Raw genomic sequence first — 19,782 nt, forward strand, 5'->3', positions numbered from 1 at the left:
TAAAAAATGGGGACAAGTGGGGCCAAAGTAGGAACTGAGTTTCAAGTACACACGTCTTATCAAAGTCCTTTTATAAACCTGCAGACAAGGTCAGCTGCAATGGGGACAGAAGTTTGCTTCTGAAGATCACTAAGCACCCAGTGAAGACCCTGGCAGATACTAATCCAAGAAAGGAGAGGTCCAGGGCACACAATGTAGTTCCAAGTTCTAACAATCCTTCCTGGTGACAGTCTAAAACGATGGAAAGAGGTCTTCCAGCTCTGCCACTAAGTAGGTGCTACCCTGGATAAATGCTAACATTTCAGTCTGAAGTTCCTCATCTATAAACATGTTGGCTACATTATGATCTCCAAGGCTTTTTCAGGTGAATTCATCAATGATTTGATGATCACCAGCCAAATTCAGCACTAAAACTGTGGCTTTTCACCTCTGGGTTTCAGGTTCCTTCCCCTTCAGTAATTCCCTCTGCCTGTTTCCCACAGTCATCCACCCCTCTGGGCACACTGATCATCCAGCACCACAGGAACCCTCTTAGCATCCTCACTCCCCACTGTGGTTCACATGTCTGATGCCCACTTGATGCCCTGAATTCTCACCACAATCTCGGGGACTGTGCCAATGCCCAAAAAGCATAACCTCCTTACATGCCTATGGTACACAGTATTCACACCAACCACGGGGCACCTAGTCTGCCCTGTACTTGCCAGGTATCCCTTAGGGGAACCTTTCATGACTCTCCAGCTACCTAGTAAACACCCTCCACTGGCAAACCCCTGACATCCCTAACACTTCTCACACCCCCACAAACCACTCAGCATGGGACTCGACATATATTTGTTTGTTTATCAAGTCAGCACTTAATTGAACATCTAAGTATACTTTAATTGTGAAGTTTATCAGTTGAGAGGTAAAGAAGAGAAGTAAAACAGAAACGACTATTTCTATCCAAATCCTATCCAACCCAAAATTCTTCTAAACCATTTCTAACATAAGATCAGACCATTTTCCCCGTGAACATTCCGAGATCAGTAGTTCCTTACCTCTCACGTGGCAGCCCGATCTGTTCTGAAGCAGCTGTTATTTTTTAGAAAGTTCTTCCAGTGACAAAAGTGATCTTCCCCAGAGCAGTACCACCTAACCCTCTCACATATCTGACAGATACTTGAGGGCAGTAGCCATGTACTCTGAGGTCAGCCTGCATCTGGGCTTAACTCTATTCTATCAACAATTCCCTAGCAATAACCCTCCAAAAACATAGCTTCCAGAACTGATGGGACACTCTGGATACAATGTGACCAGTGAGTAGAAGAACTACCATCACCTTCCCTGTCTGGATGGCATAACTTGAGATCATGCAGGCTGACTTAATTCACTAAAGATTAGCCATAACATGCTGGCAGGTAATGAGTTTTGATTAACTAGAAGCCATATTTCACAGAATTAAAATCTGAAAGTCATGATTCCAGGCCAATAGCTCTCTCAGTAGTAAAACATGTCTAGAATGATGATATTTTGCACTGGATTAAAAATTATACATACAGTTAATGTTCTGGCTTCAAATCATTTCTTATTCAGTATAAATGTTATCCTGATATGATAAAAATACAAAATGGAAAGGAACTCTCCTGGTGACTCAAACAGTTTAAACTGTTTTACCTCATTTGGAAACTCACAGCCTTAGATATATTTGTTGTCCAAGAGTGCCATCTGGTGGATGAAGGTATTTAAGCTATTCCATTGTGGTAAGAGAAAAAATGTCATCTAAGGCTAAGTGTCATTAAGATAAATGTTGGTATAAAAAGATTACAATGCTTCAGCCAACAGATTTCTTATAAAGGGGTTCTTGACAAAGTTCCAATATAAAAGAAATCTAGAACTCATAAAAATTCATTCTCAAAGAATTTAGTTCACCTTCTTGAAGAAGTGTTACTTATAAAAAGCAAACATTTTTAAGATGAATATTCTTATTCAGAAGAAAGAAACACCTGGACATAAAGCATCCAAAGAAGGCTAAATTACTGTGAAGTGGGAACCTTGCTGGTGTACTACTCTGAAAACATGAGCTTAAACAGGCCTCTGCAGACAACACTGCCTGTTGGGATATGAATGCGGTGTTCAACTCAGAAAGTCTGGACAATGCAGGAGACAGGTGAGGCTTAGGTGGTGTCTACCAACACTCAACAAAAAGAAAATCTTGCAAAGAAGACTCTTTTGAAAACAGACAATACTCTGGAAATCCTTCTGGTGTTATCAACTAAGAAGATAACAGCCAGCCTAAGAAAAGCATGTGGGACTTCATTTTAAACTTCGATTTAATGAACCATTACCACTAAGAGGATCACCGTTATACCAGATGACAGGCATTCTCACAAATGCAGCTCAGAACACAAATGAGCACAGAACACAAGCCTGAATGACTTCCTGTCACCGTACTAGTATAAGTAAACAATGGTGATGCCTACTCTTAGCTGTCACACACAGAACAAAGAGAAACACTCTGTCTTCAAAGGTCTGCAGAAGTGTGGCTGTTGGCAATCCCAGAAATGTTCCTTCTCTCCTACAGATATCTGCTGATTTACATGTCCCTTAGTCAACCTACAGTTACAGGGCTTTTTACTCCCTGCTCCTCTTTTCTTTGTCTCCTTTTTCATGTGTTTGTTTCCTGAAGAAACTCCCATGCTTCTTTTATCAGAGGTCGAATTTGTTAAATGTACAGTTAGCAAAGGCTAATTAAAAACTCTTTCTTTATCAGTGGACAAACCCTTAGTAAAACATAACCAGAAAAAAATTTCTTTTCAAATCTTAGGACTCATATTTCTGTTACTGTTTCCAAGGAATCACCAAGGGCCACCCAAGAACATGAGTGGCTCTATTTCGAAGATCAAGAACTTCTTTACTTTACAGAAGGTTCCTAACATCACCAAACACTTGAATTTCATTTCAAGGTACCAATGTAGTCAATATGAGTCTCCCAAAAACATTCAGAACTTTAGCTATAGCCCATCTATCTCAAAAAGGTTTTGAGCATCCTTCCCCAACAGCAAATAATTATGCCTCTATATTAGGGGTTGGCAAACTTTTTCCGCAAAAGGCAAGATGGTAAATATTCTAACTTTTGCAGGCCATACAGTCTCTGTCACAGCTACTCAGCTCTGCCTCTGTAATACACAATAGTCACACGTAATATGTTAATGAACAGGTAAGGCTACGCTCCAACAAAACTTAATTTACAAAGAGAAGCAACAGGCAGAATCTAGCTGCCAAGCTGGGCTTTCTATCACACACCCAAAGGCTGCACTTTGTCATAGCATGCCTTTGATAGTCTTGACATTTTAGTTCAAAAAACAGTAACTTGCTTAAATCATGTTAGCACTGCTGCTGTCACAGGCTGCTGCCCATGGTGTTGATTGGGATTTTTAAGTATATCTTAAGGAAGTCAAGCTCTGAAAGCAGCAGTCAAATGAAAGAGGGGCCAAGACTCAGGCTCTGGAATCTCCAGGCCCTACTCCCCTGACTATCAAGGCTGATTGTCCTCAACTAGTTACCCTCACCCCTAAATTCCTGTGTTGTATACAAGCCTGGATCAACACTACAAAGGCACCTCCTTTGCCCCTTAAAAGACTTGCCCGGTGCTGCAAGACAAACATCTGAGCAGCAAGGACCACTACAGCCCTGTCTCTGGCCAGGTCGAGCCCTCTCCCCAGAGCCACAATTCCAGGTCTGCCTCACCCTCCTCAAGCCCATGTTCACCAAAAAGTCTCAATTCAGTAAAAATACAGAGACTATTAAGTGTAGTCTTAGCCTCAGATTTACCTAGTTCCTGCCCCATTCTTCTCTCTCCTTCCTCTACCTGACTTGAACTCGCTCATCTATGCCAAGCTCAGATGTCCTCTCTCCTCCAAAAAGTCTTCCGTCAGTGGCAATCTACCTACTCTAAGTGTCTCTCCTCCAGGCTCCCTGGAACCCCACACTTGCCTTTATGGCCAAGAGCATTACATCTTACTGCTCCTCTGCCCCTCAAGTCTGTGACTTATTGCAAAACCTGGATCCTTATTCATCTTTGCACCCTGCACAAACTATTTCTCTTACCTCCCCACACCCTCTTCAAGAACCCCCACCTTCACCAAAAGGCTATGGCTTTTCAATTCCATCTTTTAACATTAAAGGAAATAGCTATAGCTAAAAATTGGGGGCAGGGGGTGAACTGCAATTTGATGACTATAATCCCTTTCAAAATGATGCCTGAAACCATAACAGACCAGTTCCCAACACAATTTAAATATTGAACTGAACAGTTAAATAATGCAAAGATACAACAATAAAGAGCAAAACAATACATGGGCTTTTTTCATTGCACATTCATTGTGATGACTTCAAATGTTCCTGACAGTTACAGGTTATTATCACATTCACTCTACATCACTCTCTTTAATTCACTCTTTCTCTTATTACTCTGCATCTACCTCAAGGGGGCAAATATACAGGCTATTTTTCATTTGTTCGAATTTATGTACCTTGAGTGTGATTGGTTTTGTTTACCAGCAGCAGTTTACAACATCTCTCTCATGCCTTTCTTTATGCTACAAAAGCACTGAAAATGTCAGCTCAGCTCTGGAGCTACTAAGTGTGCCTACAGAAATTCCATAAAGTATTATGCCTTGTGGGTCCTACCAAAATGACAGATTCCTGGCTCCAAAACCTGTAAATGATGAGGATGTTTTAAAAGTGCATGTTTACAAACCAGTGGATTTTGTTCATTGGATTTTAATAACTAAAGTTACTCAAATTTGAAGTCTAAAGTCAATGTTCCCTTGAAGCAATGCCAATGTGTAACTGGTTTTCAAACACAAGCAGTAAAATGATAAGCACAGCAAACCAAAGTCCATCAGGCTCATGTGTGCTGTCAACAATTACATTATTTTACTATCAAATATGAAAAGCTACCTCACGGTGGTTTTATGTCAACTATTCAGAAAATCACCCCAAATATGCTGCTCTACCTCAATTATTTTTGCAAAAAAATATATATAGCCGCCATGCCATCATTACATCTAACTATGGACAATAGTAATTCCATAGTATCATCTATCAGCCAGTCCATTTTCAAAGATAAGAATTGTCCTTTCAATAACAGTGTTCAACAACTGAAAATCCATATAGAAAAACTGAAATTGTGTCACTACCTCATATCCAGAAATGTGTAAAGAACTCTACATCAGTAAGAAAACCATGACACAAAAGAAAAATGTACAAGAGGTCTGAAGAGGCATTTTGATTAAGAAGAAATCAAAATAGCCAATGAACACAGACAAAAAAATTAATGTGATTTCAAACTACAAAACTACACACCCTCATTTAATTTTGGAATGACTAAAATTAAAAGAACAATACAAAGTGTCAGGGAAGGTGTGGAGCAATGGGCAATTATCAGTATGCAGCAAACATTGGTACAGAACGGTGTAAACTAGAAAATAATTTTCTAACCATGTATACACCCTGTAACCACTTCTAGGCCATACACCTGATAGAAATGCAAGCTTCCATGCCCCAGAAAACACGTGTAGAGCATTCACAGACATTTTGTGCTTGCAACTCAAAACTAGAAGCCATCAAAATGATCATTAGTAGCAGAACAAATAATCTGGGGTGCAATCATATAATCAAATACTATACAGCAATGAAAATGAATGAACTGCTCCTACACCCAATACAGTAAAAGCTTAGAAATCTAATAAGGTGTGACAGAAGCCAGACATGTAAGAGTATATAATGAATAATTCTTCAAGTTATATAAAACTCAGAAACAAGATACAATGAGCTGCATTTTCAAGGGAAAAAAAAAGGGAGTGATTACCATAAGGTCTGAATAGTGATTACTTCTGGAGGAAAGAGGGGAGACTGTAATATGTAGGTAGGGGAACTCTAGGGTGCCGGTGATGTTTTCCTTGATGTCAGTGATGATACATAGGTGATCACCTTACAGTAATTTTTGAAACTCTAAGTCTATGTTTTAGGGAATTTGCAGTTTATATATCAAAATATAAAAGGTTTAAAAATAGTATGATAATTGACTCAGGCAAGGATTATCAATGCATACAAATTCCCTGGGTGAAAGGCTATTGGGGAACAGGTCTAGTCTCTAAATATCACCCTATAGATCACTTACTAATTTTAAAGGGAAATCCTTGGCTCTATCCTTCATATGGAGAAAAAAAAGAAGTTTATAAAGAACATTACTTGGAAAATTAGGGATCTATGAATATGGTCTGCATATTAGATATTATACAAAAGTTAAATTGCCTTGTAATTGAAAGATACATACTAAAATAATTAAGGGTGATCCGTCATGTGTCTGCAACTTACTTCCAAATGTTACAGCAGAGAGACAGACACAGACAAGGACGGAATGATAGAGAATGATGGAGTTCTTTATACATTTCTGGATATGACGTAGTGGCACAATTTCAATTTTTCTATACGGATTTTCATAAAGCAAATGAGGCAAATATTAACAACTGGGGAATCTACACATAGGTATCTGGTGTTCACAGCACTAATTCAACCTTTTGGTAAGCAAGAAATTTTTCAAAATAAAACAATGTGAGAAGATAAAAGGTTTCAAAAAGGAAAATAAAAATTTTTTAAATAAGGTTTACAAGTATCAGAAAAAGGCAAAAAGGATTAGATGATATCAAGTGGATTACATTCTATTGAAAAATAACTGGAAAGACTGTAATAATACATACTTTAAAAAAATTCTCACAATTTGTGAGGGGGGAAAACAATATAAGCATGTTTCAAATGATGAAGGAAAAACTACAGAAAAATACATACTAAAATACTACTTCTGCCTTAAGGTGGTAGCAATATAAATAATATTTCCTGTTTTCCAAGTATTTTTAAAATGTGCTTTGCTTTTAAAAAATGTGAATGTAATTTAAAGATTAGCCAGAAAAGCACATACATATTACTTTGAACAGTCTCAGGCACTTGTACAATTAACTACTTTAGTCTGAAAAACAGCAGCACCAGAAATCATATTGATGGGTTTTTATTTCCTCTTGTCCTATGAGGAATTATGGGTCACAAAAGCACAACAAATGACTACTTCTTCACCACCTAAAATGGAAACAAAAACAGCAACATGAAACGACCCTTTACAAAACCTAATATAATAGAAATATACCTCATCATATATGCTGCCATTAATGTCTGCACCATAAATGGGTGCCACGAAGGTTAAGTTCTTCCAGTACTTGCGCTCCAAATCTTCATAATCCAAGTATCTTGGAGTACAATATCTAGAAAAGGTAGATGAAAAATAAGCACAAACCAGTAAGACAATTTTAAGACTTTCCCCACCCATTTGATTTAAATCACTTTCTAAACAAAGTCCTATCAAAATGAAAATACTGCAGCAGCTCATGTTGCCAAATCTAACAAGTAAATATAGAAATGTATTGATTATGGATCTCTAAAGACTCCAATTCCTCAATAACCCAATAAGAAAACTCCACTTTGACTAAGAAGAAAAATATTTTCATGAAGTATCAACAACAGAAGCAGAAAAGTAATTAAAATTCCCTGTTTAAGGAATTTTAAAGCTGTTTAAGCTTTCAAAACATTTCCTAAAATCTTTACTACTACTATACTCTATATATAGTACATATATTACATATATATTACTATACCATTATACTATATATATATAGTTATACAACTACTATACTAGGAAATTTTATATGTTTACATTGAAGACGAAACATAAATTAGAACATATGTAGTTTATAATTACATACATCATATATAAATTTCTCATAATTCCTTATAATTTTCTATAGAAAAATTGACAAAGGACAATCTCACTAAAAATAAAAAAAAACAAAAATTAGACATTTTGCAGTTATTAGATTGGTGCTTAATACATAATGCTAGTAAATAATGAGACCTCTCTTACACAGCTGGAGTCAGAATATAAACTGGTACCAGAGTATAATTTTTCAACACATTTCAATAGCTTTAAAAAATGTATACCTTTGACCCTAAAATCCAACTCTAGAAATTCATCCTAACAATACACAGATGTATACAATGATGTACGACCACAGATAAACATTTGGAGAAGCATTAATTGAAACCTCAAGCTAATTTCTAGCAATTAGGGCTAAGTTAAATAAAAGAACATAAAATAAGGTATATCTTTCTCTATATTGACATTAAAATCTTTACATGGTGAATAAAGCTGATTACAAAGCAGTAAGAATACTATGATCCTGTGTATGTTAAAAAGGTATATAACCATACATTAAGTGGCCAGGAAGAAGTATCACCAAATTATCAGTATTAATGGTTATCTCTCATATAAGAATTACAGAAAGGCACTGACTTCTTTGTATTATCTAAATTTTGAACAATAATTTTACATTATCACAAAAAAAAAGTTTCTAAAGGAAAAAATAAGCAAAGAAATCAACAAACTGAGAAAACAATGGAACAAACATAGTAGACACGGTGTTTAGCAGAAGCAATCCCCATAAAGCCTACTGGACATTTCAGATTGAATAATTATAGAGCAATTAATAACAACATCTACTATACTGCTATTTAAGCAATGGGCAAGAATACCAAACAACTTAGACTGTATTTGAAACACAGAAAAATCAATCTTCAGATTACCCAGACCACTAGAATCTCACAGAGCAGCCAAAAATAAAAAGGACAGGCATGAAAGAATCAACTCCACTTCCTTCCACTACTTTATGATTGGGAGTTCCAGTAGTAACAGGAATTTCAGGCACAAGTTAAAAAACCTAACCAGAGGTCATTCAGGTGACAAAAAAAAAAATAGCAAAGATGCTGTTTGTATGACTTCTAGAGGATAGTCTCAGATTTTGGAAATTAAAGCCCTAAATTGCCTTTCACTATGAGAAGATCTAAAGCATCTATCACTATACACTGACTCACTCAGGATCAATTTTTAACAACCCGTAACTCTGAGAGAGAAAGCTATAGTTTGGTATCAGCTATTGAGGTTAAATTCTAAAATCCTTGAATATTTGAAACAAACACTAATATTAAACTTGGAAAAAGTGACCAGTTCATTCAGTTAGTACCTGATTCTAATGAAACTTGGCTACAGATTTCAACCCTAATGGACTGTCAAACCATCACAGCTATTCCACAACTCCAGTGTCAACTTGCTCAAAACTGACCCAACCACACTGTCTCACCCAGAACCTTTCATTCACTATAGCACAGTTCTTAAGAGATGGGGCTCCAGGACCAGACCGCCTGGGCTTAAATCCAGGCTCTGCCATTTATAAGTTACACAACCCTGGGCAGGGGACGGAATCTCTTTGGATCTCAGTTATTCCTCTATAAAACAGGGATAATAACAACTGAGCCAGTGTGAGGACTCCCATCAGACAACTGTGTAAAACACTTAGCTCCATGCCTCAAAGAAAGCACAGATCAATAATGTAAGTGATGCAAGAGTATTCATTATTCACCTCCACAAAGTTTTACAGTAGAGACACGCTGGAGGCCTCCAGATTTTCTTTGGATTAAGTTTTGTTATTAAGCAAATGAGCAAGTTATCCTCTCTACTGTTTACACCAAGCACTTTATGTACTGTGTATCTATATCTGGGCTTGTACTGAAGAATAGATGAACAGAAAGAAAAGAATGGTGCATCCTGCCTCCCATGAAAATTAGTACCATCTTAGGACCATTCCATAACCACTATGAAGACCACGCGATCCTAGTGTAGCTGTGAGTGGACAAGTAGAGCCTTGGCTTGAGGCTTAGAAAGCCATTTCACTGGCATTTGAAACAAATTTTCATATGAAATTTGTAGAGGAAATATAAAAAATAAATTTCAAAGGTAACATCACAAAAATTATAGTGAAACTAATCCAACTCAAAAGATACATTAATTTTGAAAGAAATAAAATTTAACCTGGAAATAACCTTTCAAACAGTTTCTCATAACAGTTATATTTTGTAACTAAGAAAGGAGTCAACTACTTTTTAAATCATTTTTGAACTTTGGAATATCGAAAAATGTACATTCTGTTAATAAGTAAATCTTTACAAGCTGTTTAATAATTTATACCCCTTCAAGTATATTTTAGCTTCATGACACATCAACATATATTGAAACAGCACCTACCACCTCACAGATATGTACCAGGCACTGAGTATACAAACAGTGGTACAGAAAACAATGTCCCCTGAATGGCTACCTTCAGGAAGAGTCAATCTACAACTAAGCCACCAGAGTACAAACTGAACAGAGATATGAATAAAGTAAATGCCTAGGAAAATAAATTCCCCCTGAACAGAAAACTGATACCATGCTAGGATAATCAAATGCACTAGAGATGATGATAAAAATTTCTCTATGACAAGAGAACACAGGACTTTGAGATTCTGCACTCATCAATATTTTGAGTTACCATGTATCTTTGGGAGTTCAAATTACATATTTCTATAATTTCTGAATTTTTAAATAAGCATATGTTACTTTTTTAAGTAGTGAAAAACTTCTGACCATCCTTCGAAATCCATCTCAACAGCACCTACAAAATTGAAATTACTCCATTCCTCAACAACCACAGAAGGCTTACCTCACAGCACTTTGTACTTCTCTTACAGTAATTATGATGATCATATAAGTCAACATTTTCCAGTAAGTATAATCTGATTACTTCCAAGTATAAAATTCTCCCTTGGAATAGCAAAGTAGTCAAGTAGAGGTTCCACTAAATGAACTAAACTATTTAACACTGTAAGAATGACTCTGGAAATGGGTACTAGAAGATGGATAACAGAATACACTAAACAGCTAATACTTTCAAAAAGTTGGATCAAATTGCTTCGCAATCTTGTTTTAGCACTGAAAATTAGAGTTCTTAAAGAGGATGAAAGCAAACCAGTCCAGTCTATGATAAAATTTTCACATCCTCAATTAATGAGATCTGAAACAATGAGCCTTTCAAATGCCTACCAAAAAAATTCAAAAGAGATTCAAATTAAATATAAAATGGTTATTTCCTCTGGATTAGTCAGAATGTTCCATAATAGTAACTTCACACAGAAAAAAGATTCTTCAAGTACCATCAAGTGCTCACTGTCAAATATAAATTCAAAATAAACAAAAAAAAGATATCAACTAAATTCATGCAAAGGGTTTAATCTCCTGTACATCAATCCAGAGAATTTAGACGATGGTGTTTTTTGGTTGGATGATTGGTTGGTTGGCTTTGGGGGGGGGGGGTACTATTTTTTTTTCCAGATTAATGTTTTTGATCTAAGGTCTTAACCAGCATATCAGAAACTTTTTTTTTTTAAAGAGTAATGTAATAATAATTATAACTGTGGTGATTTTTAAATATATCCACAAATTCTTTGATACTCCTTTCTTGAAGATGTACAGCTTAATTCTCTTCCCCTTAATCACGGGCTGCACTTACCTATAACAAATAGAATACGGCAGAAATGACAGTCATGAAACAAGTCATAAAAAGACACTGTGGCTTCCATCTTGGCAACTTCTAAGTAACTTGCTTTGGAAGAGGCCTGTTGCCACAACATGAGGAGCAGCTCATGTGACAAAGAACTCAGGATTCCAACCAACAGCCTCCAGGGGAGGGGAACACTGGGAATAAGATCTTCCAGTCCCAGTCAAGCCTCCAGATGACAGCAGCCCCAGTGAAGTCGACTGCAACCTCATGAGAGGCCCTGAGCCAATGCCACCCAGCTAAGCCACTCCCAGATTCCTCGCCTTCAGAAACTGAGATGTTAAATGTTTACTAATTCAAGACACTAAAGTGTGGGGTAATTTGTAACACAGCAACAGGTAACTAATAATAATGGTGGCCCTTCAAGTCATTCAAGGATTTTCTTTTTAAAGTACACATCTTCTAATATATATATAATGTCATTTAGGACTTAAACACTGTCACACAAGAAGAAAATTTGCCTAATTAAGATGAATCATGTATAGGGTCAAAAACTCTTGATCAAAAGATAGAAAAAAAAATTTACACATGTTATGAATGAGATGATAAAATAAGGAACAATTTCCCTAGCAGTAAACTAAACAGAAGTAGGCTGGCCACCACCTGAAGAAAAGAAAACAGAAGCAGTTAATGAGGACTGAAAGAGACTCCTGCTCTTCACCACAAGCTCCTCTGCCTATAACTTTGAAAGAAATAAAAATAGCAAACTGGATCTACTCACTTGCCACTGTTGGCCAGCTGCCTGAACTCCTTCACTGTCATGGCTTTTTTCTGGATGTTGTATTGAGTGAACAGTCCTGACTGCCCTGTAACCATCTGCTGAATTGGTGCTGGAATAAGCAAATTGTCAATGTCATCATAGCACTGCCTTGGCTTCCACTCTTTAGGAGGAATCACCTAAAAGTAAAATAATAAAATATTATTTGGAAAATAGTCCATGTAGTTATTTAGCTTTCATATTCCAACAGAATACAACTGAAGAACACATCAGATTTTCTTACAGAGGAAATGGAAGCACAACCTACTTAGGACTTAAAGAAATTCAAAAGTTAACCATTACGTTTAATGTATCGAAATGAAGGAAATCCATTCCTCCTCAAGTTTACCTTTCCGATTATATCAAAACAGAAATACATATTGTATATTACCATTTCCCCAGCCCTAGTCTGGACCCTACAGCCAGTGGAAATTTTCCAACTAAAATCTGTATTTGCATTATTCATCTTGAAATAGTTGCTACTGCTGCTACCATTTACCAACTGAGAAGGGAGCAGGAAGGGGAAAGACAGTGCTTCTCAAACTCTTTCTTCACCTTGTGGGCACAGGTGGCTACCTGCACCCCCGAGGCTACTCAGGAAACTCCGTAATGTGAATATTCTCTGGCCCAGGACAGTCTCTGTCCAGATTACTGTTGTGGAAGAATTTCACCATTTCACACATAATAGTGCTTCATCATAACCTTCTTTGCACAAAAACAATACAAGTTTCACATTTAAGGAGACTGCCACTTTTCACTTTCCCAACTTGACCACCAACTTTGTACACAGAAAGTCAAAGTGTCAAAACTCTCCCTCTGGAAATAAAAATTAAATCTAAAAATGTTCTCAACCAAGACAGACCGTAATCTGAGGCCAAAGTCACTACTATTGGAACTCCTCAACCACTTTCTTCAAATCACAAATTAAGAGCAATTCATTAAATGGTGCATTAACAAAGAATTTCATAGGTGGCTCTGTTCCCCAGGGCTAGCCCTCAAAGCAAACTAGCAACATTAATGCAGTTTTGATTTTTACAATTTGATTTGATTTGGTGCATTTTTATACATTTGCTATTGCTGCAACTTCCAGAAAAAGAAGGGAAATAGGTGAAATTGAGTATATGTGACCTGATGTAAAAGTCGGCAAAAATGACTAGAAAGAAATAGTTCAGGAGTATAAATAGTACTGTATTCCTAGTACAAATAAAAGGAAATTTCCATGAGGTTGAATAAATGAGTATCTCCAGATTTGTCAATGAGTCTCACTTTAAACAAAAAAAAACAGTCTCAGGTGTGTCTTGTTCAACGTTCAGAAGACTAATTGTAGGTCTCATTAACTTATTCTGTCAGAGACGCCGACAGCCGCACAGGTGGCCTCTGTGTGCCCGCAGCTCCCTTGTGAGGGTAACTGCCACTTCCTCTTCTAAAGTTACTAAACGTGGCCCCAACCACAGGACATTCACTAATCTCAGTGGAGCACAGTAAGATATATGTTTTCAAGAAACAAAAGTGGGAGAACAGGACAAAGGGCTGCATTCAGAGCCCAGAGAAGAGGATAGTCACCCCAACTTCCCTCTGCTCAAATAAAGCCCCAAGTCTTGCTAATTGCTTCATTATAAGTTTATGGTCAAAATTTTAGTGCATCATATGATTCTGAAATGTCATTGTCTTCAACTAAAGAATAATTTTTTTCCTCCTCAAAGATAATCCAGAAGTGTTGAGATTCCAAAAATGAGACCTTTAAGAGCTAATCTAATGGAGAGGTTGAACTAAGGGTAGCTCATCTGAGAGATTCACTGGAAACCTTTACATTCTCTTCATTTTCTCTGTCTGCCTTTTCTCTCTCTCGCCCATCCCTAATAAACTCCAAATTTTAAACCTTTTCTAGAAGTGACTTGAACTATACATAACAAAATGACAGACTTCAGGGGAGAGATGCCGGTTACAAGCAGCTGCACCCAGAGGCAAGAGGAGGACCTTAGCACTGACGCCTGCAGTTCTGGAAGTTCTCTCCGCAGCTACTGTCTGCTCTCAATGTTACTGGACCTTCCATGGAGATGGGGGTTCCAAGGAGAACCCAAGATGAGCCACAGGAGAGCAGGTTCTGCTGGGGCTCAGGAATTTAAAGGGTGATGATGACAAGTCTACAGAAACCCAGATCATAAACCCAACATTTGGAACAATAAAAAAAAAATGAAACAAATGTAATAAAATCTATTCTTCTGAGGAAATTTTTAAATTGAAATGTATTTCCATTATAGAAAGACACACCAATCTCAGCTTGAGGTCAAAAGATGAGGTAGACAATCTCTCTTCCACAGCTCTAACTTTGGGGCCTGCAGTGCAGTCCTTGGCGCCTTAGTGACCATCCCTGTGCCCCTGAGCACATCACAACTACCCCTGCCAGGGCTCCCTGCTTCTGCTCTGCCTCCCCTTCAAATTCATTCTTCATGTAGAAGCCAGTGTGATCTTTTTAAAATGTCATGAAAACAATGAACAAACAAGCAGCCACTATGTCCTCCTCTCCTCTACTTCATGCCTGTCAATGCTTCCCACAGTAATTTGAATAAAACCCCTGATGCCTTATTATGGCTGGACAAGCCCCTTAAGACCCAGACCCTTCCAGGGCTCTCATCTTACTTTCCACCCTCCTCCCCTGCTCACTGAGCCCCAACTCCACTAACTACCCTCCTTTTTCTCCCGTACATGAAGATCAGGTCAGCCTCCAGGACTCTGGACTTGCTATTCTGTCCCCACATCTTGAAAAGACTGGTTTCTTCATATCCTTTGGATCTCTGCTTAAATGTCCTTATCTCACCATCCTAAGATGCTTCCATTAGAATATAAGTTCCAAGGGGGGCAGGAACTTTGTTCTGTCCCCTCACCTCCTCCCACACACACACACTCAGCACCTGGCATAATGCCTGGTATGTAGTTTGCACTCTCCACACCTGAAGAACAAATAGCTAAAAAGAAAACAGAATAGGCAAATCTACAGAAAAAAAGGAGACTGGTGGTTGCCTAGAGTTGGGGAGCAACAGCAGGGAACAGAGAATGACTCCTAATGGGTACAGTTTATTTTGGGGGTAAAGAAAATGTTCTGGAATTAAGCAGTGGTGATGGCTGCACAACTCTGTGAATGGGCCTAAAAACACTGAATTGCACACTTTAAGTGGGTGAATTGTATGGTATGTGAATTATGTCTCAATAAATCTTTTATTTTTTAAAAGAGAGAGAGAGGAAAAAAAGGGAGAAAAGGAAGGAAGCGGGGGTGGGGGTGTGTGAGAGGAGTAGTAGCGAAGCTTCAGATTAGTAACTGCACTCTGAACAAATGGTAAGAGCTGTGAACCCTCTCACACCTCTGAAACCAATACGTACATCTCTGGTTTTTAGGAGCCACTCGTACTTTTGGTTTGGGTTTGGGTTTTAAAGCTCTAGAACATAACTTAGTATAAACAGTTGAAAGAAGAATAAGATTAATTATTCTTTGAAGAAGTCAAACGTTCCACATGGATTAACAAGAACAAAGGTTTTGCAAGTGTCTTCCTTTGGAGGAAACAAGTTCCCACATCAAGATAACCAAGAGTATAATTAAAAGGTCAAGTGACCATTTTCTGGTTTAAACAAGCTGAGGATAATCACCTTTGCAAGACCTGCTCGATGGGCCCCTTTAGACTCCATGTACGCGAGGTATTTGTTGAACTCCCGGAATTCCTCCATGGACGGTCTGAAGGTCATGATCTTACAGCTGGGGTTAAGTGGACTCTCCACTTCGGCCACCTCCATGATGGCTGGGGCAGCCTCTGCAGAGAAGACGATGTGGTTATCAGTACCGAGTTATTGTGTGGTAAGGTTAGTGGTCATTTCTCCCAAATAGCAGGTAAGCTTTCCCAGCAAAAACTCTTTTACTTACTTACCGTCCCCTTCCATCACCCTGTTAGGGAGGCTCCCTCATTTCTGCCTGGACTCCTGAAGAGAAAAACTGCCTCTAGCCACTCCTCCTCCCAAGCTCCTGTTCCTGGTTTTAAATCACTGACCTAATTATATTGCTCTCCTCCTCAACATCCTTCCTAGAAAGAATGAATTTCTAATTTTGCAAGTTTACAGAATGTGGTTCCTATGAACCAATACTGAAACAGACGCTCTCACACATGCACCTGTGTAAAGGCCTGGTGCAGGCTGAGCAGAGAAGGGACAGTGTTCCACCTCCCCAGCACAGAGGTTACTCAGGTGTACTTCTGCTCAGCATGACATGCACAGGAAAGCAAAACCACCAGATACCAGGCTAAAGGACTGGAGATGCAGAAAGGGGTAAGATCACTGTCTGGAGGCTGAACAAACTTCAATACAAAACTATACACAGGAAGGAGTAACTGAATCCACCTGAGTTATCCAGGAAAGACTTCCCCAGAAAGGGGCAGAGTTAATACTTATGAGAGGATGCAGAAGTTTGCCAAATGAAAGAGCATTTTAGGCAGTGGAACTACTTGGAAGTATTGCAGGGCTGGACACAGGAGGTTAGTTTGCCTGGAGCTTAGAAAGAAACAATTACAGGGTATCAAAGTAGAAAAGTAGGCAGCAGTAGCGCTGCAAAAACATGAACAAATCCTGCTGTCAGTGAACAGGATGATTACTCCCCCAAACATCCAATGAACACCTACTGTGCACCAGACACATAAGGAGCACTGGCATGCTTACCTCAGGAAGGAGGCTCGCTCCCACCCCACTTTCAGATACAGTAACTGCCTGGCATCCAACAGCTCAAACAACAAATCCTCAGAACCAAGCTTTCCTTGTCTTGTTTTTCTTATAATAAACTTCATTTGCCCAACAAAAAGAGAAGTTGGGAAGTGAGGGGTGGAGCAGACAAAGGGGAAAACATCCAAGGGGATCATAAGAGTTTAAAAGAGATCAGGGCGACAGATTGAAGGTTTAAATGAGTGTCTATCTCACAAAGTACATGCAAGGAAAATGAGGTATATCAAAATTAAACCCTGCCACCCTTCAGGAATTCATAATCTAAAGGAGAAGATAATCTGCATGGAGATACACTAATACATGGCAGAAAATATTCTGTATTCTCCCTGCCTCAGGGAGTGGGCATGCAAAAGGAAAAACTTTCCAGGCCACCTCAGCACCCACCTCTCTTCAGATGTACAGGCCCCAATCTGTGGGCTGCAGGATGAAAGTCTCAGCCCTACACAGGCCACACATAACCCTTCCAGATCAGACCCTCGCAACAACTATCATGGCCTTGTCCACCACCGCCTGCATTATACTTTATACTCCAATAATACTCACTGATCTGTATCCTTCTCTAAACAAGCACAGCTCTCTGTATCTTTGCCCAAATAATTCCCTCCTACTGGAGCAACCTTTACCTGTTTCCTCACCTGGCAAACTCCTGCCCGTGACGAGATTCCTAGTCCTCCGGGGCAGGCCTAGTGAGCCACCCTGTGTGTGTGGACCTCCCTCTTTGCATTCTTCTTACATCAGCTGCCTGTCCAGATGGCACCTGTGACCATACACTGAACTCCAAGCTCCTCAAGGGAAAGGCAGGCTCTCCATCTCTTCAAGCCCTGGTATCCAGTCTGGTACCCAGCCTGGCTCATAATATCAGCTGCAATGACTATTTGCTAACTGAATGAAGGAACAAATGCCAAAGTGTTTTTAAAGTATTTACATTAAATGATACCAAATGCAGGAAAAAGGAAAGCACTGGCCCGAAAAGCAGAACAGTTAGAAAACAGACTGATTTGCTTGACTGGTAAAAAGTAAGAGAATATAAAAACCTGAACCGTGAGAAAGGGGAAGAAACCCCCAGAACACCTCTATAGAGGCATATGGTACACGAGAGGCAGCCTTACTTTCCCATGGGTGAAGAAAAGGGTGGCCTGCCTATTTCTCTAGGCAAAGGGCTTCAGAAGTCACTGAAGAAGAAAGTGGAAGTTCAGCCAGTCATTCAACAACTAGTTACTGAATGCCTGACTGCTGGGTGGGCATTCAGAAAGGAATGGACGCAACCCCAACAGCAGCAGAGTGAAACGGACGATAAATAAGTAACAAGGCTATGAAGAAGTAAACCAGGCACAGGGGGCAAAGAGGTGGGGTAGCTGCTTCACACGGGGTGAGCAAGGGAAGCCTTTCAGAGCCCTGAAGGAGGGAGTAAACCACACAGTCTCCACACTGAAGAAGAGCATTTTAGGCTGGGGCAGCAGCAAGGAGCCTCTTGGGCCCCTCAAAGAAGAGCAAAGAAGTGAGTGTGGCTGGCCTAGGTAAGCAAGGAGAGAATGGTGAGAAGGAAATGGGGGAGAAAAATGGTTTGGTGTTTACTCTAAGTGAGATGGGAAGTAACCTTGAGCTCCTTCCCTGTCTCATTCATCCTTTTCCAGATACTCTAACATGGGTTTCCGAGCAAGGAAATGACACTGCTTTCCAAGGTAACTCTTTTGGAGGATTTTAAGCAGAGAAGTGAGCAGGCTTACCATTCTAGCATATCAAAAAAGGACAAGTTTGGATGCATGGAAGCAATTTACACCAATCCAGGCAAAATAAAATGAGTGTTTTGGACCAGTGGGGTCTGTGAGAAGTCATCAGATTATAGATCTGTTCTGAAGAAATTTTTTTCATAGAAATGAAAAACACGAGTAAAGATTTTTAGTCTAAAAAACAGAACAGTGCCTCTCACAAGAAACTGCAGCAATGAGACTTAAGATACACAGCAAATTAGTAACAATCAGAATGAAACCTCCACCCTTGACCTAGTTTGCTAACTGGTCTGTGAAATAAACTTTGCCTCTAACGTCACTACTCCCTTGCTTACACAAAACTAGTTCTACCTACAAATCATACACTAAAGGCCTATTTAGCTTATATTTATATCTTTTCAATCTATAAAATTTAAAAGATTAAAGTATCTAAAAATTTAATGTTAATCCCAGCACCCAAATCTCTGCCAATATGACAGGCAAAAAAATCTGGTGTTTGAAAAATCAAAGTTTCATTTCTTTGATTACTAGTGATATTGATTATTTTCAGACATTTATAACCATTTCCATTTCATTCTGGGGCTGCCTACATATGTGCTTTACCCTTAAAAGTTAGTTCGTAAATTTTCTGTTCCTTGAGTTTTTCCTAATCCACATTTATCATTATAATATTAATTATGCTGCTGATCCTAATCATAGGATCAAATTCCCAGCCCCCTTTCTCTGTTACCTTTATTTTTCTGAGCCAAACAGAAAAGTAGGTTTAAAATGCTCTTGCAATAATGTTTCCTAGGCAGAGAAAGACTATTGGATTTTGCAAGAAACATCTCTGTGATTTTCTGCTGAAGGTGATGCAACTTTTTTTTAACACTATACCTCTTTAGAGACTAAGTCCCCAAAGTGAGTGACAACAATATGTGCGATGGTAACGTTATTTTGCATCTACAGAGCTGGCTTTCAGTGTTTTCGAGACCACCTAAACCTAAGTATAGTATCCTAAGAAAATGTTTAATGA

The 19,782-nt window shown here is 38.7% G+C and overlaps 1 protein-coding gene across 4 annotated transcripts in view; it reads right to left on the reverse strand.

Moving 5' to 3' along the window:
• The window catches only part of KDM4C (lysine demethylase 4C), a 360,744-nt gene that overhangs the window by 282,228 nt on the left and 58,734 nt on the right, over positions 1–19,782 (reverse strand). For all 4 annotated transcript variants that reach the window (XM_074361598.1, XM_074361600.1, XM_074361599.1 and 1 more), the window contains 3 exons: positions 15,922–16,082; positions 12,244–12,419; positions 7,187–7,301 (listed from right to left, as the gene is read on the reverse strand). In XM_074361598.1, the coding sequence (XP_074217699.1) occupies positions 7,187–7,301; positions 12,244–12,419; positions 15,922–16,065 (435 nt within the window). In that variant the 5' untranslated portion in view covers positions 16,066–16,082. The remainder of the gene's footprint in view (positions 1–7,186; positions 7,302–12,243; positions 12,420–15,921; positions 16,083–19,782) is intronic.

This window comes from Camelus bactrianus, chromosome 4 (genome assembly GCF_048773025.1).
Source record: "Camelus bactrianus isolate YW-2024 breed Bactrian camel chromosome 4, ASM4877302v1, whole genome shotgun sequence".
Classification (NCBI taxonomy): domain Eukaryota; kingdom Metazoa; phylum Chordata; class Mammalia; order Artiodactyla; family Camelidae; genus Camelus; species Camelus bactrianus.